The sequence below is a fragment of the Crinia signifera genome, chromosome 6 (genome assembly GCF_055691185.1).
Source record: "Crinia signifera chromosome 6, ASM5569118v1, whole genome shotgun sequence".
NCBI classification, from domain to species: domain Eukaryota; kingdom Metazoa; phylum Chordata; class Amphibia; order Anura; family Myobatrachidae; genus Crinia; species Crinia signifera.
The window spans coordinates 277565227-277584566 of record NC_139222.1 but is presented as its reverse complement, the minus strand read 5'-3'; the positions used below and the strand labels follow the sequence as shown (position 1 = coordinate 277584566).

Here is a 19340-nt window from a genome sequence, read left to right as displayed (position 1 = left end):
CCATACTGTATATGTAGGGTTATATAAGGAGGGGCCCTAGACTGCGCGCCCTATGTAATGAGAGGTGTTACCTCGCTGAGGCTTGTAGTGCCGTACTGTATATGTAGGGTTATATAGGGAGGGGCCCTAGACTGCGCGCCCTATGTAATGAGAGGTGTTACCTCGGTAAGGCTTGTAGTGCCATACTGTATATGTAGGGTTATATAGGGAGGGGCCCTAGATTGCGCACCCTATGTAATGAGAGGTGTTACCTCGCTGAGGCTTGTAGTGCCATACTGTATATGTAGGGTTATATAGGGAGGTGCCCTAGACTGCGCGCCCTATGTAATGAGAGGTGTTACCTCACTGAGGCTTGTAGTGCCATACTGTATATGTAGGGTTATATAGGGAGGGGCCCTAGACTGCGCGCCCTATTTAATGAGAGGTGTTACCTCGCTGAGGCTTGTAGTGCCGTACTGTATATGTAGGGTTATATAGGGAGGGGCCCTAGATTGCGCACCCTATTTAATGAGAGGTGTTACCTCGCTGAGGCTTGTAGTGCTATTCTGAAATTCCCGGGTGAAGCAGTTCCATCTGGGAATTTTATATAATGAAATGTGTGAATGCCTCAATCCGGATCTTAAACTCCAGGTCTCCGGGAGTTTAGGATCCGCGTTGACCCTTTCACACAGGTGAAAGCCTCATGCAATAGAGTAAATTACCGGGTCTAAATTGTAGACCCGGAGATTTGCTCTTCTGTGTGAAGGGGGGTCTGACAGCGGCCAAATAACTCCCGGCTCTTCTATTCCTCTGTGGCTTTCTGAAAGAGGTATCACCATCAGCAGCACCACGTAGTCACAGCTGGTAGTGCCGAGCATTGCAGCGATGGAGGACTGGCGCCTACTAGGGATCTGCTAGAAATAATCCTTTTCCATCTCTCCAAAGCCGCCATATTCCAGGAAAGGAAGTCATATGCGTACGAGGTCTAATGTCCCCACTTGCAGGGATTTGCCCGGACAGAGAGATTCGGTGGAAACTCTCTGGGGTCTCTCGAGCCAATTTTAGGATAATGCCATCTCTTGTTGGCTTTAGTTTTGCAGCTTGATGAACTGCACGATTCCGCCCTCCCCACAGAGGATTTGTGGAAAGACATTGGTTGGTTCATGGACAGGAAAAAAAGACACCCGACAGGTCTGATGGAAATAAATCCCTGTTTAATTAGATTATTTCCAACACATGAAAACCCAACAAAGACCACTGTAACCTAAAAGCACCTCCTGTGGTTTAGTCCACAATCTTCCCATCAATGACTCATTGATGAGCAATTCAGCATAGACTCCTCCATTTGCAGCATAAGCTCGTCCCCTGTCCAGAGATGAAGTGTTGCAGCATAAGCTCCTCCCCTGTCCAGAGATGAAGTGTTGCAGCATAAGCTCCTCCCCTGTTCAGAGATGAAGGGTTACAGCATAAGCTCCTCCCCTGTCCAGAGATGAAGTGTTGCAGCATAAGATCCTACCCTGTCCAGAGATGAAGTGTTGCAGCATAAACTCCTCCCCTGTCCAGAGATGAAGTGTTGCAGCATAAGCTCCTCCCCTGTTCAGAGATGAAGGGTTGCAGCATAAGCTCCTCCCCTGTCCAGAGATGAAGTGTTGCAGCATAAGCTCCTCCCTTGTCCAGAGATGAAGTGTTGCAGCATAAGCTCATCCCCTGTCCAGAGATGAAGTGTTGCAGCATAAGCTCCTCCCCTGTACAGAGATGAAGTGTTGCAGCATAAGCTCGTCCCCTGTCCAGAGATGAAGTGTTGCAGCATAAGCTCGTCCCCTGTCCAGAGATGAAGTGTTGCAGCATAAACTCCTCCCCTGTCCAGAGATGAAGTGTTGCAGCATAAGCTCCTCCCCTGTCCAGAGATGAAGTGTTGCAGCATAAATTCCTCCCCTGTCCAGAGATGAAGTGTTGCAGCATAAGATCCTACCCTGTCCAGAGATTAAGTGTTGCAGCATAAGCTCCTACCCTGTCGAGAGATGAAGTGTTGCAGCATAAGCTCCTCCCCTGTCCAGAGATGAAGTGTTGCAGCATAAGCTCCTACCCTGTCGAGAGATGAAGTGTTGCAGCATAAACTCTTCCCTTTCTATAGAGTTGAGGAGTATAGCAGTATTAGCTCCTCCCTATCTATAGAGTTGAGTATTGCAGTAAAAGCACCTCCCTTTATACAGAGTTGAAGAGCGTTGCGGCATAAGCTCCTCCCCCATCCAGGTAGCCTCGTGTACAAGGTACATCAGTTGGATTTTCTCCTTCAGTGATGCTCATTGCAATCCTTTGGTGTCACGTTCCATCTCATTCTCTGCATTTTGGCATTCATTATTTTTCCCTTTGTTGTGTACATCAAAATTTAGACCTCGTTTACTGCTCCATTATCTGGAATAGAATTAGAGATTCACATATGTGAACAGTCCCTCGCCACACATACACGGGGGAAATTTACTAAGATCGAATGGGTATGAATGCATGTATTTGTACCCATTTGATGTAAAATATGTCTAGGAAATTAGCTGATGCATGCTGGGACTTGGAGAATCACCCAGCATGGGAGGAGGCTTGCTGGGCATTGTAGTTCTAGTACAAAACTCAATATATACTTTTTACACTTAGTTTAACTCTTTTCTACACCGTCAGCCCGGCGTCCACCACCCAGGGACGCCGGGGACATTCCCAGGCTTCAGCTCAGGCCGGGTGTCCCCTGGAGGGGGGACCCCTTTATTGTGGGGGTCTTTTTACAAATCCAATTCTCAGAGATAACAGTCCCCGCACAACTCATCCTCTGCTGACAACGGGGTCCATTTCCTAAGATGGGAGTTCTATAAAGATGTGCTGTTGCCCATAGCAACCAATCACATTCATCGGTACTCTTTACCTAGAACGGCGCCAGCGATTGAAATCGCGGTCGTCGGGGGTAAAAATCGCGGTCATCGCGGTCATCGCGGGTAAATCGGGATGGCCGCGATGCCCGCGATGCCCGTGATTTTCCCATAGGGAACAATGTTAAAACGGCAGATTGACCGCGATTTGACTGTTAAATGGCTCAATGGACCCGATTTGGGGCCAAATAGGGCAAATTAACCCTTAAATGTCCCCCCCAATTTTTAACGCCACCCCACGATCCACGCGAACCCGAAGCGTGGCGAGCGCAGCGAGCCCGCGAGGGGCGGCGGTACGCGTCCTCCGACCTTTTCATGCCCTACTATCCACTAGGGCGTGGAGTGAGAATATAATAGTGTGGCGAGCGCAGCGAGCCACCGAGCCCGAAGCGTGGCGAGCCCCGCGAGGGGACGCGGATACCTTCACAGGTAGACGCGTCCCCTCGCGGGCTTCACAGGTGTCCGCCTCGCCACGGACACCTGTGAAGCCCGCGAGGGGACGCGCATAACTGTGAAGGTATCCGCGTCCCCTCGCGGGGCTCGCTGCGCTCGCCACGCTTCGGGCTCGGTGGCTCGCTGCGCTCGCCACACTATTATATTCTCACACCACGCCCTAGTGGATAGTAGGGCATGAAAAGGTCGGAGGACGCGTACCGCCGCCCCTCGCGGGCTCGCTGCGCTCGCCACGCTTCGGGTTGGCGTGAATCGTGGGGTGGCGTTAAAAATTTGGGGGGACATTTAAGGGTTAATGGGCTCTGTGGCCCATTTAACATTGATTCCTATGGCCAAATCGGGTGGATTGAGCCATTTAACAGTAAAATCGGGTCCATCGCGGCTTTTAACATTGATTCCTATGGGAAATCGTGAGCATCGCGTCGCGGGCATCGCGGGTACATTTATGGCCGGCCGCGACGCGACCGACACGATTTCCATGTTTAACATTGGTTTCAATGGGAAATCGCGGGCATCGCGTCGGTCGCGTCGCGGCCATACATAAATGTACCCGCGATGCCCGCGACGGGCGCCGTTCTAGGTAAAGAGTACCCATTCATCTATTATCTTCTAGCAGGTGCTAAATAAATAAGTAGAATGTGATTGGTTGCTATGGGCAACATCCCATCAGCAATAGAACGCCCATCTTTTACCTCAATGTAAGCTTCTGTCTACCACATCCCGCACTTCATTGTTCCCCCTTCTGCCATCGCGTTCCCCGTATTTACCCCATCCTCCAGCCTCGCGCTCTGGGTCTCTGCAGCCTCCGTTCTTTCATCTTCCTCAAAGAAATCTTTATCCAGTCTCTCCAGTTTGGGCAAAGCGATGAGTGTCTCCAAGCGATAACCATCTTCGTCCGCACACGGGTTCTCCCGCAACACCAGGGCCCGCAGCATGGGCAGAACCTTCAGCTTCTCCGCCTCCTGCAGCCGGGACACCAGATTACCCCTGCGAAGCAAGAAGAGGGGGTAAGTGCGACGTACGGACAACCCACCGACTGGTATGGAACTGTCCACAGGAGGGGAGGGTCATGTGATTGCTGTGATACTGACCTGAGGTTCAGGTATTGGAGGTTCTGCATCTTCTCAGAGAAGCCGTCCAGAGTCTCCAGCTGGTTATCTCTCAGGTGGAGGCGTGTGAGGTGCACAAGGTTCTCCAGTCCTTCCAGTGTTTTGATGTTGTTCTGGGCCTGTTGGTTGTCAGAGATCGAGAGGTTGTCAGAGCCCATTGGAAACGTAGAGGTAAAGGGCCTAATTCAGGTTGGTTTGCAAAAGCAAACTCCGTATTTAATGGATAAAACCATGCTGCGCTGCAGGTGGGGCAGATGCAACATGTGCAGAGAGAGTTAAATTTGGGTGGGGTGTATCTAAATTGCAGCGTAAAAATAAAGCAGCCAGTATTTACTCTGCACAGAAACAAATGACTCATACTAATCTAACTCTCTCTGCACGTTACATCTGCCCCACCTGTAGCGCAGCGTGGTATTGTCCATTAAAGAAGGAATATGCTTTTGCAAACCAACCTGAATCACCCCCAAAAGGTCATTGGCCATGCCGCAAACTCCTTCCTATACTGCAGAAAAAATCCTCAGGGGAGTTCTATGTCACATGGGATGTTGCTATGGGCAACCAATAAGTATCTACTTATTTATTTAGCACCTTCTAGAAGATAATAGATTGTATCTGATTGGTTGCCAATAGCAACACCCCATCTGAAATAGAAGTCCCATCTTAGTAAATTCCCATACAGATTTCCTATTGTGTGTACAGTATATCTGTTCCCTGTGGCCGGTGCCGGCTCGAGGTTACGTTGGGAATGGTTGAACAGTAGAGGGCAATTATATTTGGTACTTGTTTCGGCGCCACTGATTTTAATCTTATGTCATCGGGTATATCAGATCGGGTCGCATCGCATGATTTTATATAGTGTGGAGAGCGCAGCGAGCCACCGAGCCCGAAGCGTGGCGAGCGCAGCGCCCCCCGCGAGGGGACGCGTATTACTTCACATGTATTCTGCGTCCGCTCGCCACACTATCTAAAATCAACTCCACGCCGACGTGGATAGTGGGGGTATGAAAAGGCCGGAGGACGCGTACCGCCGCCCCTCGCGGGCTCGCAGCACTCGCCACGCTTCGGGTTGGCGTTGACAGTGGGGTGGCGTTAACAATGGGGGGGGGGGGGGGTGCATTTAACATAGTAATCAGCCATCAGGGTGGCTGTACAATATGAAATTGCATCGCATCGCATGCCATTGTAATGGCATGCAATGCGACACGATTTTAAGATTGTATAGGAAGTTCTTGAAACCCGAATATCGGGTCAGATCGGGTCCCATCGCATACCTTAACTAATGGTATGCGATGGGACCCGACGGGCGCCCTGCTAGGAAACAAGTACCTAATATTTATATTGCGATGGGTTACATTAATTAACTGTAATCATGTCAGGTATGGTTACTGAGATTCAGTGAAAGCAGGTACATATCAGTATATAGATGCCCTGCACTTACCAGGAAGAGGTCCCGCAGGTTGGGAAGGTAGAGCCCGGCCGTACTCTGTAGCTGGTTTCCCCGTAGCTCCAGGGTGCGCAGACTGTGCAGGTTACCGCAGTCCAGACCTTCCAGCGTGCGCAGCTCATTTCCTGCATTCACAGATCATGTAAAAGTAGGACAGGGTTCATTATATGTTAGATGTCACATTGTCAACATTCGCAACGTCGACGTTTAAGCTGCAGTGCCCTTCCCTGGTGCACATCCATGTCTAGGCTGCAGTGCCCTTCCCTGGTGCACATCCGTGTCTAGGCTGCAGTGCCCTTCCCTGGTGCACATCCGTGTCTAGGCTGCTGTGCCCTTCCCCGGTGCACATCCATGTCTAGGCTGCAGTGCCCTTCCCTGGTGCACATCTGTGTCTAGGCTGCAGTGCCCTTCCCTGGTGCACATCCGTGCCTAGGCTGCAGTGCCCTCCCCTGGTGCACATCCATGTCTAGGCTGCAGTGCCCTTCCCTGGTGCACATCCGTGTCTAGGCTGCAGTGCCCTTCCCTGGTGCACATCCGTGTCTAGGCTGCTGTGCCCTTCCCCGGTGCACATCCATGTCTGGGATGCAGTGCCCTTCCCTGGTGCACATCCATGTCTAGGCTGCAGTGCCCTTCCCTGGTGCACATCCATGTCTAGGCTGCAGTGCCCTTCCCTGGTGCACATCCGTGTCTAGGCTGCAGTGCCCTTCCCTGGTGCACATCCGTGTCTAGGCTGCTGTGCCCTTCCCTGGTGCACATCCGTGTCTAGGCTGCTGTGCCCTTCCCTGGTGCACATCCATGTCTAGGATGCAGTGCCCTTCCCTGGTGCACATCCGTGTCTAGGCTGCAGTGCCCTTCCCTGGTGCACATCCGTGTCTAGGCTGCAGTGCCCTTCCCTGGTGCACATCCATGTCTAGGCTGCAGTGCCCTTCCCTGGTGCACATCTGTGCCTAGGCTGCAGTGCCCTTCCCTGGTGCACATCCATGTCTAGGCTGCAGTGCCCTTCCCTGGTGCACATCCATGTCTAGGCTGCAGTGCCCTTCCCTGGTGCACATCCGTGTCTAAGCTGCAGTGCCCTTCCCTGGTGCACATCCGTGCCTATGCTGCAGTGCCCTTCCCTTGTGCGCATCCATGCCTCAGCTTCAGTGCCCTTCCCTGGTGCACATCCGTGTCTAGGCTGCAGTGCCCTTCCCTGGTGCACATCTGTGCCTAGGCTGCAGTGCCCTTCCCTGGTGCACATCCGTGCCTCAGCTTCAGTGCCCTTCCCTGGTGCACATCCGTGTCTAGGCTGCAGTGCCCTTCCCTGGTGCACATCCGTGTCTAGGCTGCAGTGCCCTTCACTGGTGCACATCTGTGTCTAGGCTGTAGTGCCCTACATTGTCAACAAATTGGGTCAGATGCACTAAAGGTGCCCATACACGTTACAATTATTGTATACAATATCGCATCTCATCGCATCTCGGTTTTGCGATGAGGTGAGATCTAGTACAAAAAGTATGTGCAGCACATACTTTTTGTACTAGATCTCATCTCATCGCAAAACCGAGATGCAATGAGATGCGATATTGTATACAATAATTGTAACGTGTATGGGCACCTTAGGTCTTGCCAGTCAGCTCCTAAGTGACATTTTTCAAATACACCCTGTAACATGGCAGCTAAAAGATGATACTTTATCGCCGTTTTATCACTTTTCAAGCTTAGTACATCTGGCCGATTGTGCTCCTCGATCACATCATTGCGTCTAACATTGCTGATGTGTCCAACTCCAAATGGAAATGTCAACACCGTGATAATGTTGACATTTTGGAATGCTGACATATCTGCGGGCACTCCCCAGAAACAAGTGAAGGAATGTGCAGGTGACACTTCATACATGACCGCAATAAAGACACCAATAAGGTTGCGATTTTGACACTTTTCTTTTTTTGCCGGAATGGTATGAAAAGAGCCCAAATCGCAGTAGAATTGCTCTGGTGTATGGGCACCTTAAAGACTGGTAGCAGTTGCAGTAATTATGGCAGGAAAGGCCTGGGCCAGGAGCTAATGTACACAGGCCTGAGGGGATTCTTGCAGTAGCTGGAGGAGTTAAGGGGTAATACAGGCCTGCTCGCTAGACTGCGTATATTAGCTGCTTTTCAAGCAGGTAAACTCCGCCCCGCCGAAAGCACCCCGCCCCCCCTGCCGCCCAAATCCCTTCACTACCATGCGAGCAGATGTGTACGCCTACACAACCGATCACATGCGGCCACACGGAGGAAAAATTATTTGATGGTCGCTCACCATGATTGCTCCCTTTGCAGATGAATGTAAAGGGGCATACACACGTAGAGATCTGTGCTAAGTCATTTTGCTAAGCAATTTTGCTGGTGTCAAGATCTCCCATGGAGAGCACATACACATGCAGAGATTTGTGCTAAGTGATTTTTCTTAGCAATTTTGCTTAAGCGAAAAAAGGCCGGGTAGTGGTTCAGAATGAGAGATTGCGATCAGTATCTCTCATTCTGTACACACAGAGAGATTTGCAGTCATTTGCTAAGCAATCTAACTAGATTTTGACTGCCACACGGAGCAAATTTGAGCTATTTTCTAAGCAATCTGACTAGATTGCTTAGAAAGTAAGCACAGATCTCTCAGTGTGTATGCTCCGAGAGATTAAATATCTCTTGCTAACTAAGTCAGTGCATGCAGTCCCAATCTAGTTAGATTGCTAAGCAAATGACTGAAAATCTGTCTGTGTGTACAGAATGAGATAGTGTTCGCAATCTCTCATTCTGAACCACTACACGGCCTTTTTTTGCTTAAGCAAAATTGCTTAGCACAAATCTCTGCGTGTGTATGTGCTCTTCATGGGAGATCTTGACACCAGAAAAATTGCTTAGCAAAATTGCTTAGCACAGATCTCTACGTGTGTATGCCCCTTTACTCTTATCCTGCACGGACATGGCCAAAATGGGGGCGGGCACTGATGTCATGTGACGTCAGCCACCCGTCCCGAGCAGGCCACGCACACCTGAGTTCTGACGCGCCCACCCAGCATTTCCATGGGCGTGCCCACCAATTTTGTGGGCATGCCCACAAAACGCTGGGACGGCCCATCAGAACGCCCTCTGCCTGTCACTCAGGTAGCAAGCGCCTGGCGAATGATAAACTCGACAAAGACGCTCGCTGTTTGGGTTTGCACATGCACTATCAGACGGGGGAGCAGGTCTAAAGTCAGGTAATAATAGTGAGTGATACATACATCAGCTTGTAGGTTGCAGTAGTCAGGGTGGGAATGACAATCAGATACACACAATATGGTAAGGTCCCGATGTGCTCAGCACCAACCTAGTAAGTTGAGAGACTCCAGTCTGGGCTGCGCAATTCCCTGCAGGTTCTGGATGCGGTTCTGCGACAGACTAACCAGCTGCAGATATGGCAGCTCCCCCAATCCACTGACACTGACCAGCTGATTCTGATCCACGCGCAGGCACAGCAGGTGGGTGAGAGACCCCAGTGGAGACAGGTCTCGCAGGGAATTGCGGGATAGATCCACATAGCGCAGGTGTATGTATGACTGCAGGACGGAGATGTCTGTGATCTCCCTGCAAGGGAAAAGACAATGCTGGTAAAGCCGTGTATTCATCACACTACACACGTGTTACATGCATGGTATAAGCATCTCAGTGACATACTGCTGGTAAAGCCGTGTATTCATCACACTACACACGTGTTACATGCATGGTATAAGCATCTCAGTGACATACTGCTGGTAAAGCCGTGTATTCATCACACTACACACGTGTTACATGCAGGATATAAGCGTCTCAGTGACATACTTCTGGTAAAGCCGTGTATTCAACACTCTACACACGTGTTACATGCAGGATATAAGCGTCTCAGAGACATACTGCTGGTAAAGCCATGTATTCATCACACTACACACGTGTTACATGCAGAATATAAGCGTCTCAGTATCACACCGCTGGTAAAGCCATGTATTCATCACACTACACACGTGTTACATGCAGAATATAAGCGTCTCAGTATCACACCGCTGGTAAAGCCATGTATTCATCACACTACACACGTGTTACATGCATGATATAAGCGTCTCAGTGACATACCGCTGGTAAAGCCATGTATTCATCATACTACACACGTGTTACATGCAGGATATAAGCGTCTCAGTGACATACCGCTGGTAAAGCCATATATATTCATCACACTACACACGTGTTACATGCAGGATATAAGCGTCTCAGTGACATACCGCTGGTAAAGCCGTGTATTCATCACACTACACACGTGTTACATGCAGGATATAAGCGTCTCAGTGACACACCGCTGGTAAAGCCGTGTATTCATCACACTACACACGTGTTACATGCATGATATAAGCGTCTCCGTGACATACCGCTGGTAAAGCCATGTATTCATCACACTACACACGTGTTACATGCAGGATATAAGCGTCTCAGTGACATACGGCTGGTAAAGCCATGTATTCATCACACTACACACGTGTTACATGCAGGATATAAGCGTCTCAGTGACATACCGCTGGTAAAGCCATATATTCATCATACTACACACGTGTTACATGCAGGATATAAGCGTCTCAGTGACATACCGCTGGTAAAGCCATATATTCATCATACTACACACGTGTTACATGCAGGATATAAGCGTCTCAGTGACAAGGCAGGAGTGGTTACGGCCTGTATCGGTGTAAGGCGGGAGTGGGGACGGCCTGTATCGATGTAAGGCGGGAGTGGGGACGGCCTGTATCGGTGTAAGGCGGGAGTGGGGACGTCCTGTATCGGTGTAAGGCGGGAGTGGGGACGGCCTGTATCGGTGTAAGGCGGGAGTGGGGGCGGCCTGTATCGGTGTAAGGCGGGAGTGGGGACGGCCTGTATCGGTGTAAGGAGGGAGTGGGGACGGCCTGTATCGGTGTAAGGCGGGAGTGGGGACGGCCTGTATCGGTGTAAGGCGGGAGTGGGGGCGGCCTGTATCGGTGTAAGGCGGGAGTGGGGACGGCCTGTATCGGTGTAAGGCGGGAGTGGGGACGGCCTGTATCGGTGTAAGGCGGGAGTGGGGACGGCCTGTTTCGGTGTAAGGCGGGAGTGGGGACGGCCTGTATCGGTGTAAGGCGGGAGTGGGGACGGCCTGTATCGGTGTAAGGCGGGAGTGGGGACGTCCTGTATCGGTGTAAGGCGGGAGTGGGGACGGCCTGTATCGGTGTAAGGCGGGAGTGGGGACGGCCTGTATCGGTGTAAGGCGGGAGTGGGGACGGCCTGTATCGGTGTAAGGCGGGAGTGGGGACGGCCTGTATCGGTGTAAGGCGGGAGTGGGGACGGCCTGTTTCGGTGTAAGGCGGGAGTGGGGACGGCCTGTATCGGTGTAAGGCGGGAGTGGGGACGGCCTGTATCGGTGTAAGGCGGGAGTGGGGACGGCCTGTATCGGTGTAAGGCGGGAGTGGGGACGGCCTGTATCGGTGTAAAGCGGGAGTGGGGACGGCCTGTATCGGTGTAAGGCGGGAGTGGGGACGGCCTGTATCTGTGTAAGGCGGGAGTGGGGACGGCCTGTATCGGTGTAAGGCGGGAGTGGGGGCGGCCTGTATTGGTGTAAGGCGGGAGAGGGGGCGGCCTGTATCGGTGTAAGGAAGGTGAACTGGTAATTGTATCTATAAAGTAGGGATGGACATCCATCATTGAGGATTTTTTTTTTCAAAGTGCATAGCGCCATCCCTGACACCTGTGAAGCCCCGATGTAAAAACATTGATGGCGATTCATTGCATTCCAGTACAGAGCAACATGTGATCAGGAAGTAGCGAGAGAGGAGAAGGAGAGCAGCCATATCTGTATATACCGGCATTGCAATGTGGGGGGCATGGCCACAATGACAAGATTGCAGCGGCCACGCCCCAAATACAGCACAGTGTTTCAGCCACGCCCCCTTCACGCCATGTCCGCCAGCTCAGCCCCATTCTTTGGCTAGCTGGCTGCCCTCTCCCAAAGAGTAAAAGTAATGGTAAATCACTAGTTATAGTAGACTGAATTCTAAACTTACAAATCATTCACTTCCAGTTTGACGTAGGCATGAGCCAGTCCATTTCCAGTCTTACATAATAGAGACAGGGCTTCCTTCAGCATCTCTTCAGTTAGCAGCACATGGGGAGGAGGCTATAAGAGAAGGCAACACAGTCATCTCCCGCTGACATTACACGTGTCTGTAACACCATCACTTGTTCAGAGCAGTTATAATCTGTGCTATAATCTATAGGCCTGATTTAGGGGAGGGTACAGAAAGCAAATCTAATCTTCTATGGGCCTGATATAGGGGCGGATGCAGAGAGCAAATCTAATCTTCTATGAGCCTGATATAGGGGCGGATGCAGAGAGCAAATCTAATCTCCTATGGGCCTGATTTAGGGGCGAATGCAGAGAGCAGATCTAATCTCCTATGGGCCTGATATAGGGGCGGATGCAGAGAGCAAATCTAATGTCCTATGGGCCTGATATAGGGGTGGATGTAGAGAGCAAATCTAACCTTCTATGGGCCTGATATAGGGGCGGATGCAGAGAGCAAATCTAACCTTCTAGGGGCCTGATATAGGGGCGGATGCAGAGAGCAAATCTAACCTTCTAGGGGCCTGATATAGGGGCGGATGCAGAGAGCAAATCTAATCTCCTATGGGCCTGATATAGGGGTGGATGCAGAGAGCAAATCTAACCTTCTATGGGCCTGATATAGGGGCGGATGCAGAGAGCAAATCTAACCTTCTATGGGCCTGATATAGCGGCGGACACAGAGAGCAAATCTAACCTTCTATGGCCCTGATTTAGAGGCAAACGCAGAGGGCAAATCGAATCTTCAGCATAAACAGTTGTAGATGCTCCGGTAGTTAGTTGAGACGGACATTCTTAGCAGCCATGTATAGAGGTCTAATGCGCAACAGATGTTGCAGCCTTTAGCATTCTCAAAAACTGTCTGCTGTATGGGGGTGGACATTTTGTGATGGTCCATTTTCATTAGCAGCAGGAGCCAGGAGTTGAACTGGGAGGGGGGGGGGGGGGCGCAAAAGTGGAAGTTACGCCACTGGTGCTGTGAGGATGGTAGCTGGTCCCAAAACTGTAGGGGGTGGGGTCGCATAACCACATGGCAGTGATGGGCACGTCCCAGGTGGTACAAAATTGTGAGGGGCGTGGTCGCATACCCACAGCGGTGGAACGGACACGCCCCAGGGGGGGTACCACGTTGTGAGAATCTGATGCACCGCTTCCCTTTCCTTGCCCTGCAATTGTTTGGTTCCAATTATGGATTTATTCAATAAAGCTGTGGCCTATTTAAATTGCCCATTAGCTACATTGTCTTGTATCATTTCTTGAACAGAGCGGGGCGCCATTAAGTCACCCTCTCCCTCCTTATAGGGTTTCCCTGGATGTAGGTGATGAGTATATTTCCTGATAACACCTATAATCCAGGGTTGCCGACCCTTCCGAAATTTCCGGGAGTCTCCCGAAAATCGGGGCTCCCTCCCGGCCCCCCGGAAGGGTGGGCAACCCTCCCGGATTCAGGGGGGACCCCCGCTGTCCCCCGGATTGCGGCATTTAAATGCCGCAATCCTCGGGTGTCAGAGGAGGGGGCGGAGCTAAAATGACACAATCGCGTCATTTTAGCCCCGCCCCCTCCACAGAGATCACTGAATTTGCCTGTTTACCAGCATGGGGGCGGGGCTTAGTGATGTCACGCTTAAGCCCCGCCCCCTGAACGGCTACTGAATCTCTCCTCTCCGGGCTTCTCCCGGAGAGGAGAATGAGAAAGTCGGCAACCCTGCTATAATCTTCCCTATATTCTGTCATCACCTCTTCTGTTTCTGGTTCTTCCTCCTCATTCTCCTCATCCTTGTCCTCTCTCTGTTGCTCCTCTTCTCCTTCCTCAGTGCCTTCATTTGTTTCTTCTGCAGGCTCCTCAGCCTCCTGTTCCTCCTCCAAAGCCTCATCATCTTCAGCATCGGACATCTCCTGAGAACACAGACATCAGGGACATATGAATTCACCCAGCTAATAAGTACATTCATGTCAGGGACAAATGTTTCCACAGATCATACATTTCCAGACCACGGGACAGTCTCAGGTCATTACAGTGACGAGATGGTACACTGAGGGACACTTACTGTATGGGGTCGAACTGATCTATTCCTACTGTGCAATGGCTCAGGAGATGTGAGGTACAGCGATGAAGCATAAATACTGCAGTATATGCAACATCAGGGGGAGGCAGAGGAACTCTGCGGTATATACAGCATCAGGGGGGAGGTAGGGAGCAGAGTTACTGCGGTATATGCCACATCAGGGGAGGCAGAGGAACTCTGCGGTATATACAGCATCAGGGGGGAGGTAGGGAGCAGAGTTACTGCAGTATATGCCACATCAGGGGAGGCAGAGGAACTCTGCGGTATATACAGCATCAGGGGGAGGCAGGGAGCAGAGTTACTGCAGTATATACGGCATCAGGGGGAGGCAGAGGAACTCTGCGGTATATACAGCATCAGGGGGAGGTAGGGAGCAGAGTTACTGCGGTATATGCAACATAAGGGGAGGCAGAGGAACTCTGCGGTATATACAGCATCAGGGGGGAGGTAGGGAGCAGAGTTACTGCGGTATATGCCACATCAGGGGAGGCAGAGGAACTCTGCGGTATATACAGCATCAGGGGGAGGTAGGGAGCAGAGTTACTGCGGTATATACAGCATCAGGGGGAGGCAGAGGAACTCTGCGGTATATACAGCATCAGGGGGAGGTAGGGAGCAGAGTTACTGCGGTATATGCAACATAAGGGGGAGGCAGAGGAACTCTGCGGTATATACAGCATCAGGGGGGAGGTAGGGAGCAGAGTTACTGTGGTATATACAGCATCAGGGGGAGGTAGGGAGCAGAGTTACTGCGGTATATACAGCATCAGGGGGGAGGCATAGGAACTCTGCCGTATATACAGCATCAGGGGGGAGGTAGGGAGCAGAGTTACTGTGGTATATACAGCATCAGGGGGAGGCAGAGGAACTCTGCGGTATAAAAAGCATCAGGGGGAGGTAGGGAGCAGAGTTACTGCGGTATATACAGCATCAGGGGGGAGGTAGGGAGCAGAGTTACTGCGGTATATGCAACATTAGGGGGAGGTAGAGGAACTCTGCGGTATATACAGCATCAGGGGGGAGGTGGGGAGCAGAGTTACTGGGGTATATGCAACATCAGGGGGAGGTAGAGGAACTCTGCGGTATATACAGCATCAGGGGGGAGGTAGGGAGCAGAGTTACTGTGGTATATACAGCATCAGGGGGAGGTAGGGAGCAGAGTTACTGCGGTATATACAGCATCAGGGGGGAGGCAGAGGAACTCTGCGGTATATACAGCATCAGGGGGAGGTAGGGAGCAGAGTTACTGTGGTATATACAGCATCAGGGGGAGGTAGGGAGCAGAGTTACTGCGGTATATACAGCATCAGGGGGGAGGCAGAGGAACTCAGCGGTATATACAGCATCAGGGGGGAGGTAGGGAGCAGAGTTACTGTGGTATATACAGCATCAGGGGGAGGCAGAGGAACTCTGCGGTATATACAGCATCAGGGGGAGGTAGGGAGCAGAGTTACTGCGGTATATGCAACATCAGGGGGAGGCAGAGGAACTCTGCGGTATATACAGCATCAGGGGGGAGGTAGGGAGCAGAGTTACTGCTGTATATGCCACATCAGGGGAGGCAGAGGAACTCTGCGGTATATACAGCATCAGGGGGAGGCAGGGAGCAGAGTTACTGCGGTATATACAGCATCAGGGGGAGGCAGAGGAACTCTGCGGTATATACAGCATCAGGGGGAGGTAGGGAGCAGAGTTACTGCGGTATATGCAACATAAGGGGGAGGCAGAGGAACTCTGCGGTATATACAGCATCAGGGGGAGGTAGGGAGCAGAGTTACTGTGGTATATACAGCATCAGGGGGAGGTAGGGAGCAGAGTTACTGCGGTATATACAGCATCAGGGGGGAGGCAGAGGAACTCTGCTGTATATACAGCATCATGGGGGAAGTAGGGAGCAGAGTTACTGTGGTATATACAGCATCAGGGGGGAGGCAGAGGAACTCTGCGGTATAAACAGCATCAGGGGGAGGTAGGGAGCAGAGTTACTGCGGTATATACAGCATCAGGGGGGAGGCAGAGGAACTCTGCAGTATATACAGCATCAGGGGGGAGGTAGGGAGCAGAGTTACTGCGGTATATGCAACATCAGGGGGAGGTAGAGGAACTCTGCAGTATATACAGCATCAGGGGGGAGGTAGGGAGCAGAGTTACTGCGGTATATGCAACATCAGGGGGAGGTAGAGGAACTCTGCGGTATATACAGCATCAGGGGGGAGGTAGGGAGCAGAGTTACTGCGGTATATGCAACATCAGGGGGAGGCAGAGGAACTCTGCGGTATATACAGCATCAGGGGGGAGGTAGGGAGCAGAGTTACTGTGGTATATACAGCATCAGGGGGAGGTAGGGAGCAGAGTTACTGCGGTATATACAGTATCAGGGGGGAGGCAGAGGAACTCTGCGGTATATACAGCATCAGGGGGAGGTAGGGAGCAGAGTTACTGCGGTATATGCAACATCAGGGGGAGGCAGAGGAACTCTGCGGTTTATTCAGCATCAGGGGGAGGTAGGGAGCAGAATTACTGCGGTATATGCAACATCAGGGGGAGGCAGAGGAACTCTGCGGTATATACAGCATCAGGGGGGAGGTAGGGAGCAGAGTTTCTGCGGCATATGCAACATCAGGGGGAGGTAGAGGAACTCTGCGGTATATACAGCATCAGGGGGGAGGTAGGGAGCAGAGTTACTGCGGTATATGCAACATCAGGGGGAGGCAGAGGAACTCTGCGGTGTATACAGCATCAGGGGGGAGGTAGGGAGCAAAGTTACTGTGGTATATACAGCATCAGGGGGAGGTAGGGAGCAGAGTTACTGCGGTATATACAGTATCAGGGGGGAGGCAGAGGAACTCTGCGGTATATACAGCATCAGGGGGAGGTAGGGAGCAGAGTTACTGCGGTATATGCAACATCAGGGGGAGGCAGAGGAACTCTGCGGTATATACAGCATCAGGGGGGAGGTAGGGAGCAGAGGGGATGCAGTTAAAATCCCGGCGGTCGGGATCCTGGCGTTCAGAATCCCGACGCCGGAATCCCGACCGCCGAAATGCCGACACATTCTCCCTCCTGGGGTGTCCACGACACCCCTGGAGGGAGAATAAATTAGTGTGCCGAGCGTAGCGAGGCACCGGGCCCGCTGCGTGGCGAGCGCAGCGAGCCCGCAAGGGGGGGGGGGCGATCCACGTCCCCCCCTTGTCGGCATTTCGGCTGTCGGGATTCCGGTGTCGGGATTCTGAACGCCGGGATCCCGACCGCCGGGATTCAATACTGAATCCGAGCAGAGTTACTGCGGTATATGCAACATCAAGGGGAGGCAGAGGAACTCTGCGGTATATACAGCATCAGGGGGGAGGTAGGGAGCAGAGTTACTGCTGTATATGCCACATCAGGGGAGGCAGAGGAACTCTGCGGTATATACAGCATCAGGGGGAGGCAGGGAGCAGAGTTACTGCGGTATATACAGCATCAGGGGGAGGCAGAGGAACTCTGCGGTATATACAGCATCAGGGGGAGGTAGGGAGCAGAGTTACTGCGGTATATACAACATAAGGGGGAGGCAGAGTAACTCTGCGGTATATACAGAATCAGGGGGAGGTAGGGAGCAGAGTTACTGCGGTATATGCCACATCAGGGGGAGGCAGAGGAACTCTGCGGTATATACAGAATCAGGGGTAGGTAGGGAGCAGAGTAACTGTGATGTATACAGCATCAGGGGGAGCAGAGATACCGTGGTATATAAAGCATCAGGGGGAGCAGAGTTACTGCGGTATATACAGCATCAGTATATACAAGTATATAGTAACAATGTACATAGTAGTAGTATCAGTGTATATACACAAGTATATACTGAGACTATATATATTATAGTGTATACTGAGACTATATAGTAGTCTCAGTATACACAAATAATAATAACAATGTATATAGTAGTACCAGTATACACAAGTATATAGTAACAATGTATAATAATAATAATAGTTGTAGTATCAGTATATGCAAGAATATAAGTACCAATGTAGATATTATCATAGCATCAATATATAGTACACAGTATATAGTAAATGCAGTCTCCGTATATAGTATATAATATATATTATCAGTGCATATATATATCAGACAAGTATACATATATATCTATAGCCTCTATCACAGGGCACCTATCTTACCTCGTTGCTGGTGGTTACTATGGAAACAAACAGCACCGGAAGCCACAATAAGCGTTCCTGGCAACCATAGATAAGACCGGAAGTGATTCTTTATCCATGTCCATGGGAACAAGCGACCCGGCCCACACTGCGCACAGCTCTGCCCCGCCCATGTGATGTCACCATGGGGCGGGGGTTACTCACTGCTGCTAGTCTAGTCGGTGCGCCTCACTACACGTGACGTGACCTGACAGGACTATCGGCTGCCTGTGGTACTGAGAGACCCAGCATGCTCTGGGGGATGCATTCTGGGATGGGACAGTTGTCACAGTTATGAGGCAAGGAGTATATGATTTTCATTAATTATGATGATGAGTTTTGTGATGGTGATGAATATTATTATTGATTATTATTAGGCTGAATACAAACTAAATAAAAGGAAAAATGCCCCCCAAAAATCATTATGGGGAATTTGAGGCCACTTTAAAACAAAATAATTTGTCATTAAAATAGAAAATGACATGTGTGGCGCTAAAGCAGATCCTTTCCTGACCTTCCCACCTGCTGAGGGGGGTTACAGACCAAACACCCACGGCGGGGTGTACCAGCAGCATTTCTTAGAGCCGCAATCATTTCCAAGCCAAAACCACGGCGTGTAATTGATCGCCACATTCTAAAAAAAAAAAAAGTTACATTCCGCCACCAAAGTTTTTAGAAAAAGAAATGTGAGTTTATTATTGGACTGCAAATGCCATTCACATCCTTGCTGTAAATGAGGCTCACAGCACAGTACCAAGCTTGCACCGAATTCCCCCTCTATATCTCTCCCCCAATTGCTCACTCCTATGGGATGGGTTTAATATTCCTCTACTCAGGATGTTGGCATCCCAGCTGCCATCAGAACACTGGAACTTAGAAAGAGATCAGGATGGCGAAGCCGGAATACCAACAGCTGGCTTACCCTAATGTAAGTATATTGGGAAGGGATAGGGTCAGGCTGGGAATGGGGTGGGGGGTGGGATTTAGGGTTAGGCTGCGTAGGTGTAGGGAGATTAGGGTTAACAGAAAAAGAAGTGGTTGACTGCGCTAAATGATATAAAACGGTGTGTACATTTATAATG

The 19340-nt window shown here is 50.9% G+C and overlaps 1 protein-coding gene across 1 annotated transcript; it reads right to left on the bottom strand.

Moving 5' to 3' along the window:
- Positions 1–1173: 1173 nt before the first annotated feature.
- LRRC23 (leucine rich repeat containing 23) lies at positions 1174–18390 on the bottom strand. The gene is made up of 8 exons (XM_083149707.1): positions 18241–18390; positions 13749–13907; positions 11953–12065; positions 9228–9484; positions 5895–6025; positions 4439–4575; positions 4115–4334; positions 1174–2394 (listed from the first exon to the last, which is right to left on the bottom strand). The coding sequence occupies exons 2-8, from the start codon at positions 13902–13904 to the stop codon at positions 2380–2382; spliced, it is 1029 nt and encodes a 342-aa protein (XP_083005833.1). The 5' UTR covers positions 13905–13907; positions 18241–18390; the 3' UTR covers positions 1174–2379.
- Between the last annotated feature and the right edge of the window lie 950 nt (positions 18391–19340).